This window comes from Maylandia zebra, linkage group LG22 (assembly GCF_041146795.1).
Source record: "Maylandia zebra isolate NMK-2024a linkage group LG22, Mzebra_GT3a, whole genome shotgun sequence".
NCBI classification, from domain to species: domain Eukaryota; kingdom Metazoa; phylum Chordata; class Actinopteri; order Cichliformes; family Cichlidae; genus Maylandia; species Maylandia zebra.
Window position 1 is genome coordinate 27030871 of NC_135187.1, and position 18933 is coordinate 27049803.

Consider the following 18933-nt stretch of genomic DNA (forward strand, 5'->3'; position numbering starts at 1 on the left):
AGGGAGAGGTCGAAAAACTATCAAGATTCTGTAATCGCTCTTAAAGAATCTCACAGAATCTCACGATTACGATTGTAACCATGTAATCGACTTTCCCACATTGCCTGAATGCAACATTAATTCGAGTGCATGTAGCATCCAATGGCAGCATTCAATGTCAATTGCCCCGCCCTCTTTACCCATCATGCTTTTCGGTGTCCAAAACTAAATAGCCAAATACGGTCAAGTTTTTATTCCCGTTGACTATATAAATATATAAATGAAAGATAAAGGGTTGATTTGCCGTATTTAGTTATACAAAATATTGTGAAACTTTTCTGTGCCGACTTGAGGTTTATACATCATGAACCCTGAGTGAAGAACAGGTTACCTCTGGTCAGGTTGCAGGATGTCCGGCGTACATGGTAAAAAGGGCTTCTGCCATGCTTGGCACAGGAGAGGTGGGGTCTCTACTTCTCTTGCGGAATCGCCATCAAGAGATTTCGGAAGCATAATTTTTACTTCTTGGGCTGCCGATGATCACATATCTTGGCGCCCTAATTTCTATTGTCAACAAAAAGACCAGCCATGTCGGAATACACGTAACTCCTGCGTTGCAGAAATAAGCATTTGTCTTCTTAAGTTTAATGAAAGTATAATAGTACCAAAATGATCTATGTAGAGTACACACTGTCATAAATTAACATACAATTCTTTGAGATATGACCAGATAAAACATATATCAAGGTAATACCCACTTATTCTCGCCTGCATATATAGGTTCGCTAATAAGGAGTCACAGTGGTGGTTAAAAACCTGCGGTTTACACGAGAGTGAAAACAGGGCGAGCGCTGTTCAGCAGGAAGTCGAACTATAGCTACTGAGTGCGCATGCTCCGCAGCTCTCCTCTATCTAGGGATGCGTTTGGCTTCTTAAAACGGTAAGAACGAGCTATTTTTTTTACTGTGTGTTTTTAAATATACACAACTGTAAAATAGCGACCGCTCTCGCCACACAAGCTGTAGTTTTAGCGGGGTGGTTTGGGTACATTGCGGAGGGGGTTCAGTCAGCCAGGCTCGAACTGAATGGAGGGGCAACGCCGTCGCCGTGCCGTTGTTTGCTGTACGTGCCGCCGCACAGGGAGACGTCATTTTGAGGGGGAGCGGAGAGTTAAAATGCAGAGTTACGAAGGGACGTACGGTTCATAGACAAGCGGCACGTAGCCGTCACACTGTAAATGCAAAGCTTTACCCGTCTCGGGCAGTGGAGTTCACGCTATTGTTTGGATTCCCACACATCAAGTTACGCCCTTGTGTTAGCAGTAATGGCTACCGTCGAGCCTGGTCTGAGGAGCTCCGACAGCGAAAAGTAGTCAGCTGGCTACAGCGGTAGCGATAACCAAGCCAACTTAGTAAAAGTAATTTATCTGCAGCAAAACGTAAAGGTGTAGTTTTAATTGAGCTGCGAATGGTTTTGTAGCCACTTGTTGGTTAGTAGCCCCCAAAACACGTAAAACTGCGGTTTCTAATGCCTAATGCGCGTGGGAAAAACCCACTCTTGCTGTATTCTACTAAGAAAATGTATCCGTTAAAAAAAATAAAAGCTTGCTTTTCTGGCTATCGTGGTTTCACATTTCGGCAAAACACAGCTTCTGAAAATTTACTAGCCTATATAATCTCGCGTGTAACCCTTACGTGCACACTAGCAAACCGTTACGTAAAAATGACTTATATTAATCCAGTTAATATTAGTCTCAAACAAGTGGACCAGTCAGGCCATTTACAAAACGCGGCATTCTTTGGTTTGAATTAGCTAAGCTCACCTTACTTGGAAACAGCACCTCAACATTGAAATAAGATTTATATTTTAATCTTGGCAGATATTTTTCCAATCCAATTTAAAGTAACATGAGTTCAACTAATGTCAATAGCAGAGTTTCGCAAAGAGTGGGCCATGAAGCTAGGAGCTCTCCTTCAAGCAGTGGTCTCTAAGAAGTCACTAACAATGAAGTAAAAGGACACGAGTAGTTTTGTGTAATTTAGTTTTTAAATTGCATCAAATATTTACATTTAAACAAAGAGTTATTAATAATAATAATAACAGGATTTGAAAATTTCACATTACTCATCTTATGAGTATTCCTTGGGGCACAATTGTCAGATTTTGAAGCAGGCTACAATTGTCTGGATAATATATACAGGGTGAAACAAATAGTGTTAGGTTGTTTTTGTTGTTTATTTTTTAATCAGCTTGTATATAGCTGCAGAAATATTAGAGATGGCACGATACCACTTTTTTTTTATGTCCGATACTATACCCTAAATTTGGATATCTGCGATCCCGATATAAATCCGATATAGCATATTTTATAATCAATAAAATGTTTTTTTTAAATATCTTGTTGCATTTTGTATAAGTTCATACTCAAGTTTAAAAAAACAAAACAAAACTAAAGCTATTCTGTTATACCTGTATGCAAAAAATACACTGTACCCCAAATATGTCATAGATCAGCAATACTGATCAATCTAATAAACTTAAACCCACACCATCCTCCCTATTCTGGTATTTTAAAGAGTACTTAGTGGAAATATTAAGCAACCTAACTAATAAGGTTGCCAACTCCGAACAAAAAAGGAAAAAAAAAATAGGGAACCACCCCCCACCCTCTGCCCTATAATGCTTAATTGATATAATCAACTCTAATTTAATGCACATGTAAAAGAAAACGCACAGAAATCAATAATTTTTCTATAATAATTAAATAGATTCAACATCCTCCTTCAGCAGAATTGCAGACTGCACAGATGGTACCTTCCCAAAGGAAAAAGTACTATAGCTTAGTAGGTTATAAATTTGACTTTATAGTTAATAATGGATTTCTATACATTTTACATCAGATGAAAACTTTGGTTGTAAGATTCAGATAATTATTTATTAAAAGCTAGACATGACAATAAGAAAGAAAAGTATGTCTTTGTGCCCTCCTTTTCCCTGTTAATGCCCTACCTGGCCCCCCTGGCAAAACTTTGCTAGACCCGCCCCTGCACAGTTACCAGCCGTCAGCTACGTAGAAAAGGATCCTGGTGTAGAAAGTAATATTAAATAAATTCTAACAACAGCTTGTCTTTGTGGCGCAAAGTGGGCGATACACTAACAAGAGAGACGGACTCGCGACAGAAAAGCCGATCAGCTGATCATTGATCAGTTTCATGATTGAAGTAGCAGCAGGAGAGGGAGAGAATGAGAGGCAGTCGCTCCCAGCATTCGCTGGGAATGCTTCACAAACATTCAGAGATGAACTTACACACATGCTTTACTCATCTGGGATAACTTTCTCGGAGATTAAATTCTGGTTTGGTAGCGAGGCTCCAAATCCTCAGCCAGACCACCGACAGGTCTCGCATGCCAATGCCGCTCTATCACAACGCATACTCCTCCGACGTGCTAAGGTTATGAGCTGGGTTACGCTATGTCGCAGGTTTTGTGAGGTGCTTTTGAGTGGATCGGATTACATTTTTTATTTCTCTCCGATATCCGATCCAGTAATTTAGGTCAGTATCGGACCGATACGTAATATCGGATCAGTCCATCTCTAATAAATATTTGAAACTTACCAGGATTTCTTTTATCTAAGCCACTACAATACAAAAACACAGCTGAAAGTGATGACTGACAAAAGCTTATTAGGATCTGGCCTTACACAGTAGTCAGCCACAGTAAAGAAGTCGATTGTAGTAACTAAGAAAATCTTTTTAGTTGGGTCAAACTTCATCAGGCGTTTCCTGTTCTCCAAGCACAGTGGTAAAGTTTTATGGAAAGAACAATGAAGGCCCCACAGTTCCTGTCAAAATAAATAAAGGTAGTCCAAATCTTCAGGTACAACTTCTGCTGTTTTAGCCAATACAGCTGACTAAATCTGAGTAAATCCAGCTGATGCCAATAAATGTCACATAACTAGTCTTTATTTGTAGGCACGTGTGCACTTACATTCTTATCTCAGCTGGAACGCCTCAATGAATTGAATGTAATCAGTGCAGAGGCTCACTAAATATTCAGGCTTTTTCTTTGTCCTTTGAGGACAAAGTTCGCTAACTCATCAGTCATCTTGGGATGCCTAGAGATACTTCAAGATGGGTTATCAAAGTTTTCTGACTTTAGCTCAAAAAAAGCTTTAAAATATTTTTATCCCCTTGAGGTTATTTTGCTCCCACCCTCTTTGAGCTTTTTTTGGAATTCTGCTATAAATTGCATCTTAGTATTTTTGGAGTGTCATGTCTCTTTCTTATAATGTTATACAAGTCAGTTAGCTCACCCAATGTTAGCTAGCAGAAGTTAACTAATAATACCTATGGTGGGCTTTTAAAGATGAGTTAAGGGCTCAGATATTCAGCTATTTGTAGGTGAAGCATTTTTTTCTTAATTTCAGTTTGAACTGAAATGCAAACAATCAGAAAAATGTACAGCCTTTTATAACCATCATCTGCCTTTCTTTTTAATATATTTATGGCTTTTCAGATGAACAAACCCCTAGGTAGCTGTTGCACAGAAGTGGCCCCCTCCCTCTAGTCTACTTCAATGAGTGTGATGGCGACCACTGATGAGGTCACTGTACCTATGGGGGAAGTGGTGATGGTAAAGGACGACAGTGGTGAAGGTGACCCCGATGACCCTAATAAGACTCAGGTCATCCTCCAGCTCCAGCCAATCACCACTGGGTATGTACTGAGAAACTACAATTCACTTCAAAGTTGTATAACACCACAATCAGAGCTACAGAGATTCCAGATGGTCAGTCATTTCCCATGCTTACTCTGCTGTACCAGGAGAAAATGTCCCAACTATCTATCCTTTCAGAGACGAGTCTGCTGAAACAGATGCGGCTGTCATGGCTGTTGAATCTCATTCAGGTAAGTGGTTGTCACTAGAGCAGGGAGATGTGACCAAAAATATTTATCACAATATACATTTGAAAATTTGCGATAACGATATAACTGACGATATAATTGACACTAGACAAAATACTTTACAACTCCACAACTTTATTAGTGCAAAAAAAAACATCACTGTATTTTCACATAAACAAGCAGCTGTTTTTATGTGCATTAAAGTTATATAAAGACGTAACAGTGCAAATTCCTTGCTGACAGTTTAACCAAAAGACATTTCCAGTGGAAATTGGCCGACATATCCTCAGCATAACCATGTATAATATCCACAACACTTAAAAAGAGGTTATACACACACAATACGGTAATATTATGTTGAAGCACAGTACGTATCACTCCGCGAGGCGCCTGCCTACAATAGGTGTAATGCTCCGACAATCCATCAAGCGGTGCGGGTTCGTAGCTTAGCAAAGTCGTACTAAAACATTTGACAGATTTTCGAGCGCCGTGTACGACATAAAATCGTTTCGAGGTCGGTAAACAACCAGAATTCATACATAAGGCACACGGGATTATAAGGGGAACTGTCGATTTTCAGAAAAATCAAAGGATTGATTTCAAGTGTACCGTATTTTCCAACAAACACGGTAATAATGATGGCCCGCTAGCATGCTGTACCAAAAATAGTGCTTTGTTGTGTATCTGACGGACGAAAGCTAAACCTGTTCCACACCACTGAAGTTGCAGCATTTTTACAAACAAATTCTGGTTCATTTCCTTCAACGATCCGCTTTCGCCCTCCTCATTCTGCTTTTTCCTCCATGTGCGTATGAAAACAAAATCACTGCACATGCGCGTTTTACCCATATTCTATTGCGATATTTCATTTTCTTATCGTTGCCCAACATTATACCGGTGTTACCGTGAACGGTATGATATGTCCCAGCCCTAGTTGTCACAATGATTCAGACAACTTGAGGGATGTAACGATCCATGAGTTTTGCAGATTGCATTACATAAAGCTTGTTGGTAAATGTTGCATACATTTATTCCCTGTAGAGCAAACTGAGGGAGACGATGTTGAAATTGGCTGCCCTATAACGTGTGGTGACTGTAAAGCTGTGTTGCTAGTGAAAAAGTTTGTGTGCCCAGGAATCAATGTGAAATGTGTGAAGGTTAGTATCCCTTTTTTTCTTTTGGCTCACATGGAGTAAAATGACAAGTCATTAAAACATTGCCAAATATAGCAACGTGACAACTAGGTCATTCAATAGACTCTGAGCAGGAAATAAACATGTAGCACTGACAAGTGTCCCACTATATCTACAGAGTCATCCAGTTCATTTCTTCTCACTGCAAGTAGCAGGTTTCAAATAACCATGCTCCAAGCAGACATGGATGAAACGACCGAGCAGTTATGAGATAAATGTTCTCGTTCATGCTTTCACAACAATGCTCATTTTTTGATCGCAGTGTTATGAGTTGAATTACATAGGTCAGACTGTATTTGTAATGAACTACTAAGTCCATTCAATCTTCTGATCCACATGAAATTCTTTGTTGTCTTGTGAGCATCGAGCATACACTTCCATTAAATAGGAAGTGTAGCACTGAAAAAACAGAATTCAGTACATCACATGAAAATTATTATTTAAAGTTGAGAAAACTTATGCATATTTTATATTTTTTTCTCCTGATATAACACAGTAAAAAAATATTTCGCTATTCCACCTGCTACAATTGCTCATGGTTAGAAGTCTACCATGATTCTAGAACCACAGCATATCTATTACATTTTCATATTAAAGGCCAAAGACAAGACATATGATACTGTAATGTGTTGCTTTTAGTTATTTCTGTTGTTTCATCATTGCACTTATTGAACATATTTACTAAACTGGCAATCTCTCCACTAGTATGAAGACCAGTTGATCAGTCCCAAGCAGTTTGTGCACATTTCTGGAAAAGCTACTCTGAAAGACTGGAAGAGAGCCATCAGGATGGGGGGAGTCATGCTGAGGTGAGGGGATTTATTTTTGAGACAGAACACTGACATTCTATGGCCCTTAGATGAGCAAGTGCTGGTTGGTTGCGCTGCACCACATGGTAATGAGCTGAGATGTGACTCATCCATCTAGAATAAATATTCAAATGTTCTTCTGTGGCTCTGTGACAGGAAACTAACAAGCCACTGTTGCCTCACTTCTGAGTGTGAGTGAGATGATAACGATAAACCACGGGCCTTCCTGTCTCTTTGACTGGTCGAAATAGATTTTTCTATATCACGTTTAAGCTGCGCTAATCAGTATTACAATGAAATGTATGTTGCCTGTAGTGGAAAACCTGACTGTGATCATTGTGTCTTGCAGATAAATTCATGGATAATTATTTAGTTTCAGGGATACACTACCGTTTGGATGAGTAAAGTAGACTTATTTTATTAATGTAAAAAACCCTCTGTGTGTGCTGTGACTTAGCCGTATATTGCTTCAGTGATCACATGGCTTTTGGAAGACTGCACTGCAAATAATACAGTTTGCGTTATTATACACACTTTTCAGTTTCTTGGATTTATTTGACATCATTTGACAACAATATTTCATCTATGCTTTACATCTTGTGTAGTGATCAACTCAATTTGACAGATATTGAATCATTTTCATGCCTTTGACATTTGTGTCTGGACTTGGATAAAATTAGTTGTTGGTTTCTAGCAGTGAAAGAATGAGCAAAGTGGGGTTTTTTCACATTGAGTTTTCTATTTCAAATTGATGAATTGTGTCACAGCTATTTTCAATCTCTCTTGCAGTCTAAAGGTTACTAGTCTGTCACCAACAATGTGCAGGGTTAAGATTCTCTTTACTGGGTAGAACATCTGTATATGCGCCTCTAATTAAAAGCACAGGAGAAGCAGAGGATTTTGACTATCCAAAAAAAAAAAAACTGCATCTTTACATAGATGCAACAGTGTCTCCTTCTGACCAGTGACTCTTATATGGTTACTGGCAATGGCACAGCATCTCCTGTCATGTGGACGCACTGCAGGCAGTCAGAGCCAGAAGGTAGTAGCACTGGGTGATCCTAAGTCTCAAAAGCAAGAAAGCTGTGAGCCAACACATTCTTTTTTTTTTTTTTCTAGGTTTGAAGTGTTTGAGAAGTAATATAGCTTCTATAATATAGTTAATAATAAATTGTTTACTAAAAATAATCCCAAAATAGACATCCATAAAGAAATTACCCTTACTTTAAGCCCTGTACACATTTCAGGGGACCTGTTGTTTTCTGATCCAAACGAACTATTTGTCTCAACCTTGGTTCCAGAAATGGCAGATGTCCAAAGCTAAAGCTGTACATTATTTGCTGCATGTGAGAAGGCTAACTCTGAAGAACGTCTTAAACATTTAGGAGTGAAGATATTTTTCCTCATGTACCGGAGGAGAGCAGAAACAATCCAGATAAATGTTTCTACCTTCATCACAACAACAGCTTAGGCTAAAGTAACACGTGCCAGACGCTGAAGTGTATATGACAGTAAATATGTCATTTATAAGGATTTAAAATATGATTTTACATTTGACCTTTCGCCTCTGGTTCAAGAGCAAAATGTTAATCTGAAGGTCAAAGTGATAGTTACACTACATAGAGCTATTTAAACTCATTCTTACTGCCACTGTGTGTACTGACAAGATGTATGTATATAGGAAATATAAATATATGATATAAAACACATTATTTTATTATAACATTACAGTAACAGGTTAGATAACCACTGAAATATAAAAGATGTGTATAATATTCCTTGTTGAGTATTGTTTTGTTTTGTTTGTTTTTTTTGGGGGGGGGAGGATAAACTTGTGATCAAAACCTTTTTTTTTTATTTGGGTTTTTTTATTGAACATTTAAATAAATTTACTAAACAATGAAATGAAAGCTACACATTCGAAATAATACCAAAATAAGATTTCATTATATTAAGTAAATACAGAGAGTGAGCTGCCTTGGTAGAGGGTTGTGCTCTCGCAGTGCTTGTTGTTTTACAACTGTTTTGGCTGTAGATCAGTGAAATAATGCAGTCCAGCAAAACTGGCAACAATCAGCACTAAAACACAGCATTAAATTAACATGTGGAATAGCCCTGCAGCAATGTTAAAATAAGAAAGTGGAAATAAATGCAGGAATATGCACACACTTAAACCAAGACCAACATTTTTCATGTTCTTGTCTCATGTTCTTGTCTCATGTTCTTGGCATGAGACAAAATAGTTGGGACACATTTTATGAAGTGTCTTAAAGCAGTGGGCATAAAACTCCCTTTTTTTTTTTTTTTTTTTTGAACTGTTGTCGTTCAACCAGGAAATACTTTTGAGAGATACACAAAGACAGAGAGACTGTCACACTAAAAAGCAGCAGCTTTAAAACATGCACCTTCTAAAGCTTCTATCAGCTGCACAGTAACTCTAGAATACAGGTTTGCACAGAACACCAACTGTGGATTTTGCCCTGCCAGTATGGAAAGGACTGCTGTAAGCAAAACTTGATTTAAATGCATACAGATATTGCATGTATTGCAGACGCACTGCTTAAGTCTGTTGCACATTTTATGTAAACCTCTTCTAATATTCTCTCCAGGATATCTGTGTGGGCAACTCTCAGACACGACTTAGTTGTTGCACTTTACACAGTTGCTCCTGTGGTTATTAGTTCCAAACAGAATAAGTGTACTGAAAGAAAGGCACTGCACTGGATCTTCACTTCTAAAAGATGCAAATGTTTTTGACAACGATGATAGCATCTCTGGTCAAACAAACATGTTTTCCCCTTTTTTATATATTTCCTCATTTCTGTTCTCCAGAAAAATGATGGATTCCGGTCAGCTGGACTTCTACCAGCACAGCACTCTGTGCACTAACACATGTCGCAGCACCAAGTTTGACCTTTTAATAAACAACACACGCTTCCCTCCTGATGGCACCGGACTTACCACACCTACATCCTCTCAAGGTAAAAATCTGAATATAGTGTATTATTGTGCCTTACAATATAAAGCGCCTTGAGGCAACTGTTGTTGTGATTTCATGCTGTATAAATACATTTGAATTGAACTGACTAGAAGGTGCAGTGAGTCCAGATTTGCTCATTTAAACAGCAGTGATGTTATAGTCCATAACTGAGTATTTTGTTATATTTGTTGTGTTTTTCAGTCAAAAGATAGGTTTAACATAAGGGCCACTGACTGTTTCTACTAGGCACAGTTACAAGTTTACTTCTAAACCCTTATTTAAAAGTCTTTTATGCGGTCTGCGTTTTTACAGAAAAGAAACATATGAGCTTGCTGAAAGAATGTGGAGGTTTTTTAGTGTCATGGAAAACAAAGCAGGAGGATGATGCTGGTGGTGGAGCTCTCCACAATACAAGCGTTTCTCTAGACTGAAAATAAATGTGTGCAAACTGCACAATGTGTTTAGGTGCACCTGTGCTCATGTAAACTATTATAAGAGTCAACAAAAGCTGCTTCTGCTTTTCTAAACAAAAATCTGATAACACAACAACAGTGAAGATGACATTGTCATTAGTGGTGTAATTTACAGCGCAGCCTCTCCTCTCTGTCTGACACAAACAGCACAAAATCGAGACATTGAACCCAGCTGGAGAAAACGATAGCGTCCTTCTAGAGTTGATAGCAACGGGGCTCATTGCTGTTACCTTCATGGCTACAGAGCCAACAGCAGTATTATCAAACCACCTGTTCAACAAGCTTAGTGGTGAAGAAAAGCAATATTTTCACCTGCTTTCATCCAACACTGACATGTTTTACAGTGACAGCGCAGCTGAATGAAAGAATAATTAAAAAAAGAAAATCTGTCTGTCTGCAGACAAATTGCTTATTTAGTTTGGCTTGATCTTCTAAGTTTTTATAATTTCCTGCAAACTACTGCTGGGTGTTTAATACACTGCATATCATTTAATGCTTTAGGTGATAATTATTCAGCCCACACAGAGAAATGATATGATACAGAAAACTGCTAATTAACTGTGAGACATGATGAAAGCTGCCCAGCAGGATATAAGGTAAAATTAACAACAACAAAAAAAAGATCACTAAAGATAAAGAAGTGTGGTGGGGGAATGTGACACTGAAGTTTGGCTCCCTCTTAAATCCAGAATTGCATTTAAAATTCTTCTCCTCAGTCATGTCTGTTGTCTTGTACAAGTTACAGGTCAGGTGATCCTGGGTAATGGTGGGGCAGCTGCAGAAGACCGAGCAAAGGTCCTGAGCGGGAAGTTGGACTGGAGCTCAAGTTCATCGGAGTCTGCAGACAAAAAGGGATCAGCTGAGATCTCTGGTAACACTGAGCACACATCCAAACACAGATTAAGAGTATAATAACAGCACGGAGATGGAAATCATCTCCAACAGCATGGATATATGTAACACTGTGTGTGAGTAAGATTGCTCTGTGTTGTCTGTTTGTCCGCAGAGGACACACTGAACTTTTGGAAGGGCATTGCAGATGTGGGTTTGTTGGGTGAAGTGGTGACCAACATCAACACGGAGCTTGTGGAGCTGTTAAACAGCGTGCAGCAGCGCATGGATCCGGCCAGCCTACAGGACACAGGTGCAGAACGACGCCAACATGCACTGGGAAACTGCATCGCCAAAACAGAGGCGTTGTGTGGGACACACTCTGACCTATGTGAATAAGAAATGCATGGAAAGAAAGAGCAAATTCAGCTGCTGTTGGAAACTGAAAATGACTGTCCAACAGCAGAAAGCTTTTTAGAAAAGCTTCTTTTAGAGTAATACCACACTGATTTACTGTGCAAACAGCTGAATCTGTTCCTCCTTTCTGACTGACCAAGTAATTTTTTTTGATTGCTTGCTGCACTGATCCCAGATTCCTGTCTGGTAGAGGTGGCCGTGCTCAGTAACCTCGCCCAGGTCTTCGATCTGCTCGATGTGGTCAAGAAGATTGTGGAGAGGAGAAAGCAGCAGACGGATCCCAGTCAGGAGCAGGTGCTCAGCATGCTCACCAGTGAGTACAGAACACAAACAAGGCTCTACTTCAGGAGCTGCCACATAGAGCCGCTAAATTCATACGAATTTTATTTAAATCATTTTTATAGAGCCAATTGTTAAAAACAATCATGGCTTTACGTAATAAAGTAAAGGGAAATTGAATTAAACTGCAGTAATCATGTGAGTCTCAGTTAGCAAGCACTTTTGCAAGAGTGGGAAGGAAGATTTCTCTTTTAACAGGAAAGGAGGGGCAGCCTTCTGCTGATGGGGATTGAGGAGAGGAAGAAGGCAAAAAAAAAGAAAGAGCACAGAGAGTGACCCTGAATAGCTTATAGAAGACATGCTTAGCGGATCCTAGGAAATCCCCTAGCAGCCTGAGCCCAAAGTAGCATAACTAAGTGATGGTTAAGTGACAGTTGAGGTTTGAGGCTAAATTCAAAACCATCGAAAGATTGAATTTGTCTCCTGAATCCAAACTGGCAGCTGGTTCCACAGGGAGGGGCTTAACAGCTGAAGGCTCTGCCTTTCATTCTACTTTTGGAAATTAGGAAGTGTAAGTGTTGTACTGGGATAAATTGGTACTGTGAGGTCTTCGGGATATTTAAGGACAATCTTTTAGGACTTTGCACATGCCAATGAGAATGATCTTGAAGTAATTTCTGGTTGGAAGACATGTGGTCATATGGTACACTTGTGCTGGTGTCCTGGATGAATTGTAGCCTTTTCAGGGACCTTTTAGAGGACCCTGATAATCAGTAGTTACACTAGTCCAACCTCTATGTAACAAATGCATGAACTAGCATCCCTCTGAGTCAGGATGTTGTCATAGTGCAGAGATAAGTGAAGGTAATCCTAGATGTCTGTTTAATGTGTCAGTTAAAGAAAAACCCAATCAAAGATGACTCCAAGGCTCCTGACAGTGCTATTGAAGGTCAAGATAATGCCACTCATAGTAAATAGTTGTTTAGGCATGTTTCATGCATCAAATCTAGCAGCTTGGGTTTGAGTCCAACCTGCAGCCCCTTGCTGCATGTCTCCCCATGCGCACGCTCCCCATTTTTCCTGTCTACTCCTCAAAAAGGCAAAAAGCCAAAAGTCAATGGCTTTATTGTTACATATATGTGGGAAAACAAGTTACTTTTGTTTGTTATTGGTGAGAGACATGAGGTTTAAAAGAAAAAGACAAAAATAGAGAATCAAAATTTGGTTTCAGTCCATCTTGAGTTCCACTCTTTGATTAAGCAAAATTCTTCAGACAGTTGTTCTAATTTGCAATCTTTCAGTTCCTGATTGTGAGGCTTTTGCTCCCAAATGCACTACACCAGCGGTCCCCAACCCCCGGGCCCGTGAGTCGTTTGGTGCCGGGCCGCGAGAGTTGATGCTCAGGTGTGAAATGTATGGTTTTCAGGGTTTTTATCGGTTTTCAGCGTTATTTTATTATCCTTTTTATCGTTAACTCGGTTTTCCTGGGTCTTTTCACGTGTGTTATGAACAACTCTTCTATTTTTCAGTACCGGTACTAGTTTTATTTTGTTGTATTTTTCCGCGACACCTTAAAGGCCGGTCCGTGAAAATATTGTCGGGCATAAACCGGTCCGTGGCCCAAAAAAGGTTGGAGACCGCTGCACTACACCATTACCCAGCAATAATTAAAAGGTTGTGTGCTGCAGATCATCATTATTATCACTATATCATTTTAAAAAATAAAATGCAGCCACAGTCACACTATAACTGTTCTCTTTACACATTTTTCTGATAAAATGAGCAGTGACACAGGTCAGTGACAGCAGCTGTGCTTTGAGTCTGACTATATTGATAATGAAAAAGAGTGATGACTCCCACTGCTCCCATCCGAGGTAATAACAGTCAAGATCATTTTCCCAGATGGTGTACAGTCTTGCTTCCTCCATGACTGGATATCATTTTTGGGTTCTTATTTTTTTATTTATTTACCTCTGTGTCCAACCTCCCTCCAAGTCATTTTTTATTTGTCAATTATGGACCAAGTTTACGGAGAATTTAGGGGTATTTGTTTTAGTATTTTTTTTTTTTTTTTTTTTTTTTTTACAAACAAGGTAGGATCATCGCTGTATAGAAATTAAATTAGATTTATCATTTGCCTGAACCAAGACAGTGATGGTCTCGGTTGGCGCTCCTTGAACCCAGAGGGAAGCAAATGGAAGCTTTGCTTTTATGCTGAACACTGATGGAGAGTTAACTGGCTACATAGAAAATAAGGAAAAAATAATAATTACGTGAATGCAGAAAGACGCAGACACAGTTTTTATAAAGGATCCAGAGAACACATAAGAGGTTTGGATATCTGGTTAATATTAGTCACTTTAGAATCACCAGGTAACCCAACTCCATATGTTCTCTTTGGACTGTGTGAGGAAGCCAAAGTCCCAGCAGACATGGAGGGAACATCCACACAGAAAGTCCACGACTAGCTGGTGGATTAGAACCCAGTACCTTCATGCTGTGAGGCAACAGTGTTAACCACTACACCACTGTGTCACCCAATGTGACAAAGTTCACACTAAATACTTTCTGTTGCCAGTCAAAGTTAACAAATAACAGCTCTGGTGCGTAACGTCGTAAATCAATTCAGAATCCTAACAGATAGTTCATGACTTTTGACTCATAACAGTCAAAATTTCCGTGTGAATATATTTTTATTTCACTCACATCTATCATGTTACTCAAAACTGTTTTTGAATACTTAAAATGAAGAATGACGTTTTTATTGAGTTAGGGTTTTTGTTGTGAAATTAGATTTGACATTTGCTGGATTATACATGCCTAGCCTGTCTGACGAATATTGATATTAGAGATCAATATAAGAACGTGCACGTTGTAATCTTGTAAAAATCTGCCCGGCTGAAAATGAATGCATTCTTGTGGTTGACTCAGCCCTCACTGTCAGTCCTGTCATGTCTCTGCAGACCTGGAGGTGCAGCTGGAAGAACAGAAGAAGCAGCAGCAAGTACGAGCTCTTCTCACCTGCCCCCAGCCTGCCAAAAACAAAACTCCCACTAAACGCCCGACCAAGCGGCCTCGACTCCAGAGACCTGCCTCCACCACCACCCTCCTGACCACCCCTATAAACCAGCAAGCCACTCTGCAGCCTCAGCAGTTCACCGTTCTTTCACCCATCTCTCTGTCCTCAGTGGGGCAGCCATTCACCGTGGCAGGCCTACCTATTGCCTCGCTGTCCCAGTCCTCCAACACAGTCACATTACTCCCTGCCGGCTCGCAGGTCTTCACCCGCTACATGGTGGCTGGAGATGGTAAGACAGAAACCATCACCCTGCATCCGTCCTCAGGTTTGACACTGGTTGGCACCACCGCTTTGCAGGACTCCAGCCAACTGGGCACAGTAATGAGCCCCATGGAGCTGGTGCAGCTAAGCCAGCAGGCCAGCGGTGCAGAGGTGGTGCCCATAGAAGGCCAAGTGGTAGACGGCACCATGCTAGTGCAACAGGAGGTGATGCAGGGGGAAGTGGAGGGCAGCCAGGAACACACGGTCATTGAGATCAATCCAACTCCTGTGGAGCAGGCAGTGGGAGTGATGGAGCTCCAGCTGACCGGGGAGTCAGGCAGAGAAGGGGCCACCATGGTGGTCCAGAGTGGGGTGGAGATGACCATGTCGGCAGAGACGGAGGAGGAGACTCAGCACCAGCTGCAGGAGGCACACACTGAAAGGGTTCAGGAGGTGCAACTGGATGCTAGCGGACACCTGTCGCACGTACAGATAGTGGTGATAGGAGAAAACACTCAGGAAGAAAACAAGGTCAAATAAGACACAACCATCTTTATCCAGCACAGCAGGTATGAACTCATGGACTGAGCCATCACGGACTCGACAAACTGTAAATACACAGGATTTCCAAATCCACAAATTGCCTTGGACTAAAACCAAGCTTTAGGGTAGCCATTTTTCCTTTTTTGTGTCTTTGTACATGCTCCGCTAAGCTTGTTCATTTTTATTGAAGCAAAGAGGGATCTGCAATATATGAAATGCTTATGTTTGTTTTCCAGTTGAAGGTTCGAGCATATAATGACTTGGCTCTAAAATTTATAGTTTTGGCCATTATTTCTGTTCTTTTTTTTATTTTAACCCTGTACTCACCAAAGTAACTGCTACTGAAATCTGGGAACACTGGGACTGTGACTTCAAAGAAACTTGTACGCTTTAAAATCCACAAATTTTTGATGTGATAATTGTGAAGTTAAAGATAAATGTATTTAGAAGCTTAACACACACAGCAAAACATGACGCCTGCATGTGTTAGATGATGTTGAAGTGAAGCAAATGCTGTGCGAAATCCCCGCTTTTACTTTGATTACAATGTCTACATAGAGTTTGGGACAGCACATACTTTGATCTTAAATCGGTGCACATGTTTTGTTTATGAGCTGTTCCACACCATCAGTCCAGTTCACATCAAACTGTTTCACACAATGTCTTCATGTCTCTTTTTTCCCGATTAACCAGACAGGCACAGTAAAATATCCATCAAACATTGTTTTTCCTCAGTAAAAAGAAAAGTTAAATATTTCAAATCCTGACAGATAAGATAAGAGAATACTTGGATGTTTTACTTGAAAATGACCTGAATTATAAATATATTTATTCAATTTTCTGCTGATGGACTGATGGTCCCTGGGGGTCTAATAATAAGGAAAATAATGGCCAAAAGTATACAAATGGGATCATGTCTTTATGAACTATAATTTTACTTCAAGCCTCTGCGAACAACCTGAGGTCAGGAGAAAGCACTGTAACAGTAAAGTCAACATGGACGGCTTTAGAAAAGGTGCTGATGATCAGTCAGATTGGGCAGCGGCAGTCTGCAAGTCCCTTCTGTTCATCAGACTCGTTACCAGTAACAGTGTTGGTGTTACCTGAGGCTAGGAGGAATTGCACTCTGTTTTGCGTGGTAGTTTTGCAAACTGTTTTTGTTTTTGCACTGTGACATCCTCGTGGGACTATAGGAGGATGTTGGCAGTGATGCCTGCTCTCGCTCTCAACACTTCAGAGGAAACAGACTGAACTCCTTACTGGAGCGGTATCATTTATCCACATACTGTATTCTCATCAGTTTCATGCTGCCTGATAAATCTTCTCCACTCTTCATTTATTGTGAACACCTGTTGCTTTTTTTCCGTATCTTGGATAGTGTGAGCTACTGGACTGATTGTTCAACTGAGGATATAAAAGAACATAATATACTCAATGTCAGACTTGCCTGTATTTTACACTTGTCAAGTAGTATTTTATTTATTAGCTTTCAAAACTGAAGTTTAAGGAGCAGATATGGGTTCATTTGAGCTCTTGGTTAAAGCTCACATCAACAAAAACCTGTTCATGACTTGTGCTTTTTCCAATAATTTAATTTAAAAAGATAAGAGTATTTGCATACTGACTTTGTAATGTGTTTTAATATCAGATTAAAACAAACCAAAAAAAGATAAGTAGTATTTTTTTTTTTTTTATTTCACCACCAGAGTGCGCTGTTTGATCACTCCACTACGGGCTTTAGACGATCTGCATTAGTAGATGGTGGAAATGGTCTGCTGCTATAATCTCCAACTCCATGTGTCAGACTTATTGTGGAGCATGACTTAATCTGGGCTGCTATGGACTGATGTGCAGGCCTTCTGGAGGATGAGTCGTGCTGACAGGGCACAGGGCTTCACTGGTTATTACGTTTCGCTGCTCTTGTAGCCCTTAACGCTCTCCGACAGGCTACATAAGGGGAAGGCGTGAGGATTTTGGTTGAGCACAAAGACAGACAAATACACAACCACGAGGCTGAGAAAGACCTAGACGAACTTATTATATGTGGAGTACAAAAAGAGAAAAGGCATCAGTGGTTTGATTGTCGAGCAGCTGGGGGGCCCGGTTAATGCTAAAAGGCTGAGACACTGAAACAGTATAAACACTGTGTGGTGTGGAAAAGGAATAATCATGAAGTGTTCAACAGACTGCGTTGCATGTTTTGCACAAGACAAAGAAATCAGGCTGAGCGCAGGCATCAGTTGCATGTCTGAAATGTCTTAACGTCTCTGGAGGCGATAAAAGGTTGTTAAAAGAGAGGTTACCACGGCTGACATGTTGTCGGTATCACCTCGGCCTTAACAGCTTTAGCTGAGAATAAATCCTTGAACTTGACATCTGGTAGTCAGTGTGCCCTACAGGCAAGGTGGCTTCAAGCTATATCTATAACACCAGGGGAGGAAAAATCTGCCAGAACATATCGGACTTGGAATTTTGTAAAAATTTATTTATGTGTTCTTAGTCATGAACAGGAATTTGTAACAAATATGTAACTGATGTAATTCAATATATTTCACACCATCAGCACATATTTTGACCAGAAAAGGGGAAAGATACATTGAGATCTTGAAAAAAATACATTAATTCGTAAAGTATTGAAAAAGTGACTGAACTGAAGTGTGACATGTGTTATCCAAACCTGGGTCTCTGGGTTAAGTGGCAAATTGAATAACCCCACCACTAAACCGTCCTTCAGACCTCCAAATGTCAGCTTTCTCGCCCTGTAAAAGAAAATCTGAATTACATGGACACAAATCAGTACGCATGAGACCAGAGAGATGAAAAATCATGTTCCAGGATAAGAATCAATAGATCAGAGGTCATTACTGCCTTGAGCCTACGTTGCGCAGTCTGTGTTTACATGTTAAAAAGAAGCTGACACTCGAGAATGAGAATCAGTTATACTGGAAAAGTACACTTAAGCCATAATAGCCCCCCAAAAATCTGTAAGATTCTCACCAGGAAGCCTGTTTAAAAAAATGTTTTAAATAATTTTTTAGGAGAGTCCACAGAGTCAACAAAGTGGTAGTACTGTTTTGTAAGAAGCTAAAGCCTGGCCATTTAGTATGTTAATACAAGAATTCTAAAACTAAAATATATCGGGGGAAAATTATAACAAGTAGAAGTAGAAAATAGAAGTGATTTGAGCTCACTTGCTAGAATGTTTTAATTGTCTGGCTGCAGCATTTTCTATAGCTTAGAGG

The 18933-nt window shown here is 39.9% G+C and overlaps 1 protein-coding gene and 1 non-coding gene across 3 annotated transcripts; both read left to right on the forward strand.

The window, feature by feature from the left end:
- The first annotated feature begins 406 nt into the window (after positions 1–406).
- LOC111500804 (U11 spliceosomal RNA) lies at positions 407–539 on the forward strand. Its single transcript, XR_002721255.2, has one exon. It is a non-coding gene; the product is annotated as a U11 spliceosomal RNA (small nuclear RNA).
- Positions 540–775: 236 nt separating this feature from the next.
- Positions 776–17364, forward strand: gmeb1 (glucocorticoid modulatory element binding protein 1). 2 transcript variants are annotated; one of them, XM_004564404.6, is made up of 10 exons: positions 776–919; positions 4498–4697; positions 4837–4889; positions 5928–6043; positions 6785–6888; positions 9721–9869; positions 11087–11212; positions 11348–11485; positions 11765–11902; positions 14832–17364. In XM_004564404.6, exons 2-10 carry the CDS (start codon positions 4558–4560, stop codon positions 15686–15688), a joined length of 1821 nt encoding a protein of 606 aa, XP_004564461.1. In that variant the 5' UTR covers positions 776–919; positions 4498–4557; the 3' UTR covers positions 15689–17364. The 2 variants fall into 2 exon arrangements, with proteins under 2 accessions (XP_004564461.1, XP_004564460.1); XM_004564403.5 differs by having other exon boundaries at positions 780–919; positions 11081–11212.
- The last annotated feature ends 1569 nt before the right edge of the window (positions 17365–18933 follow it).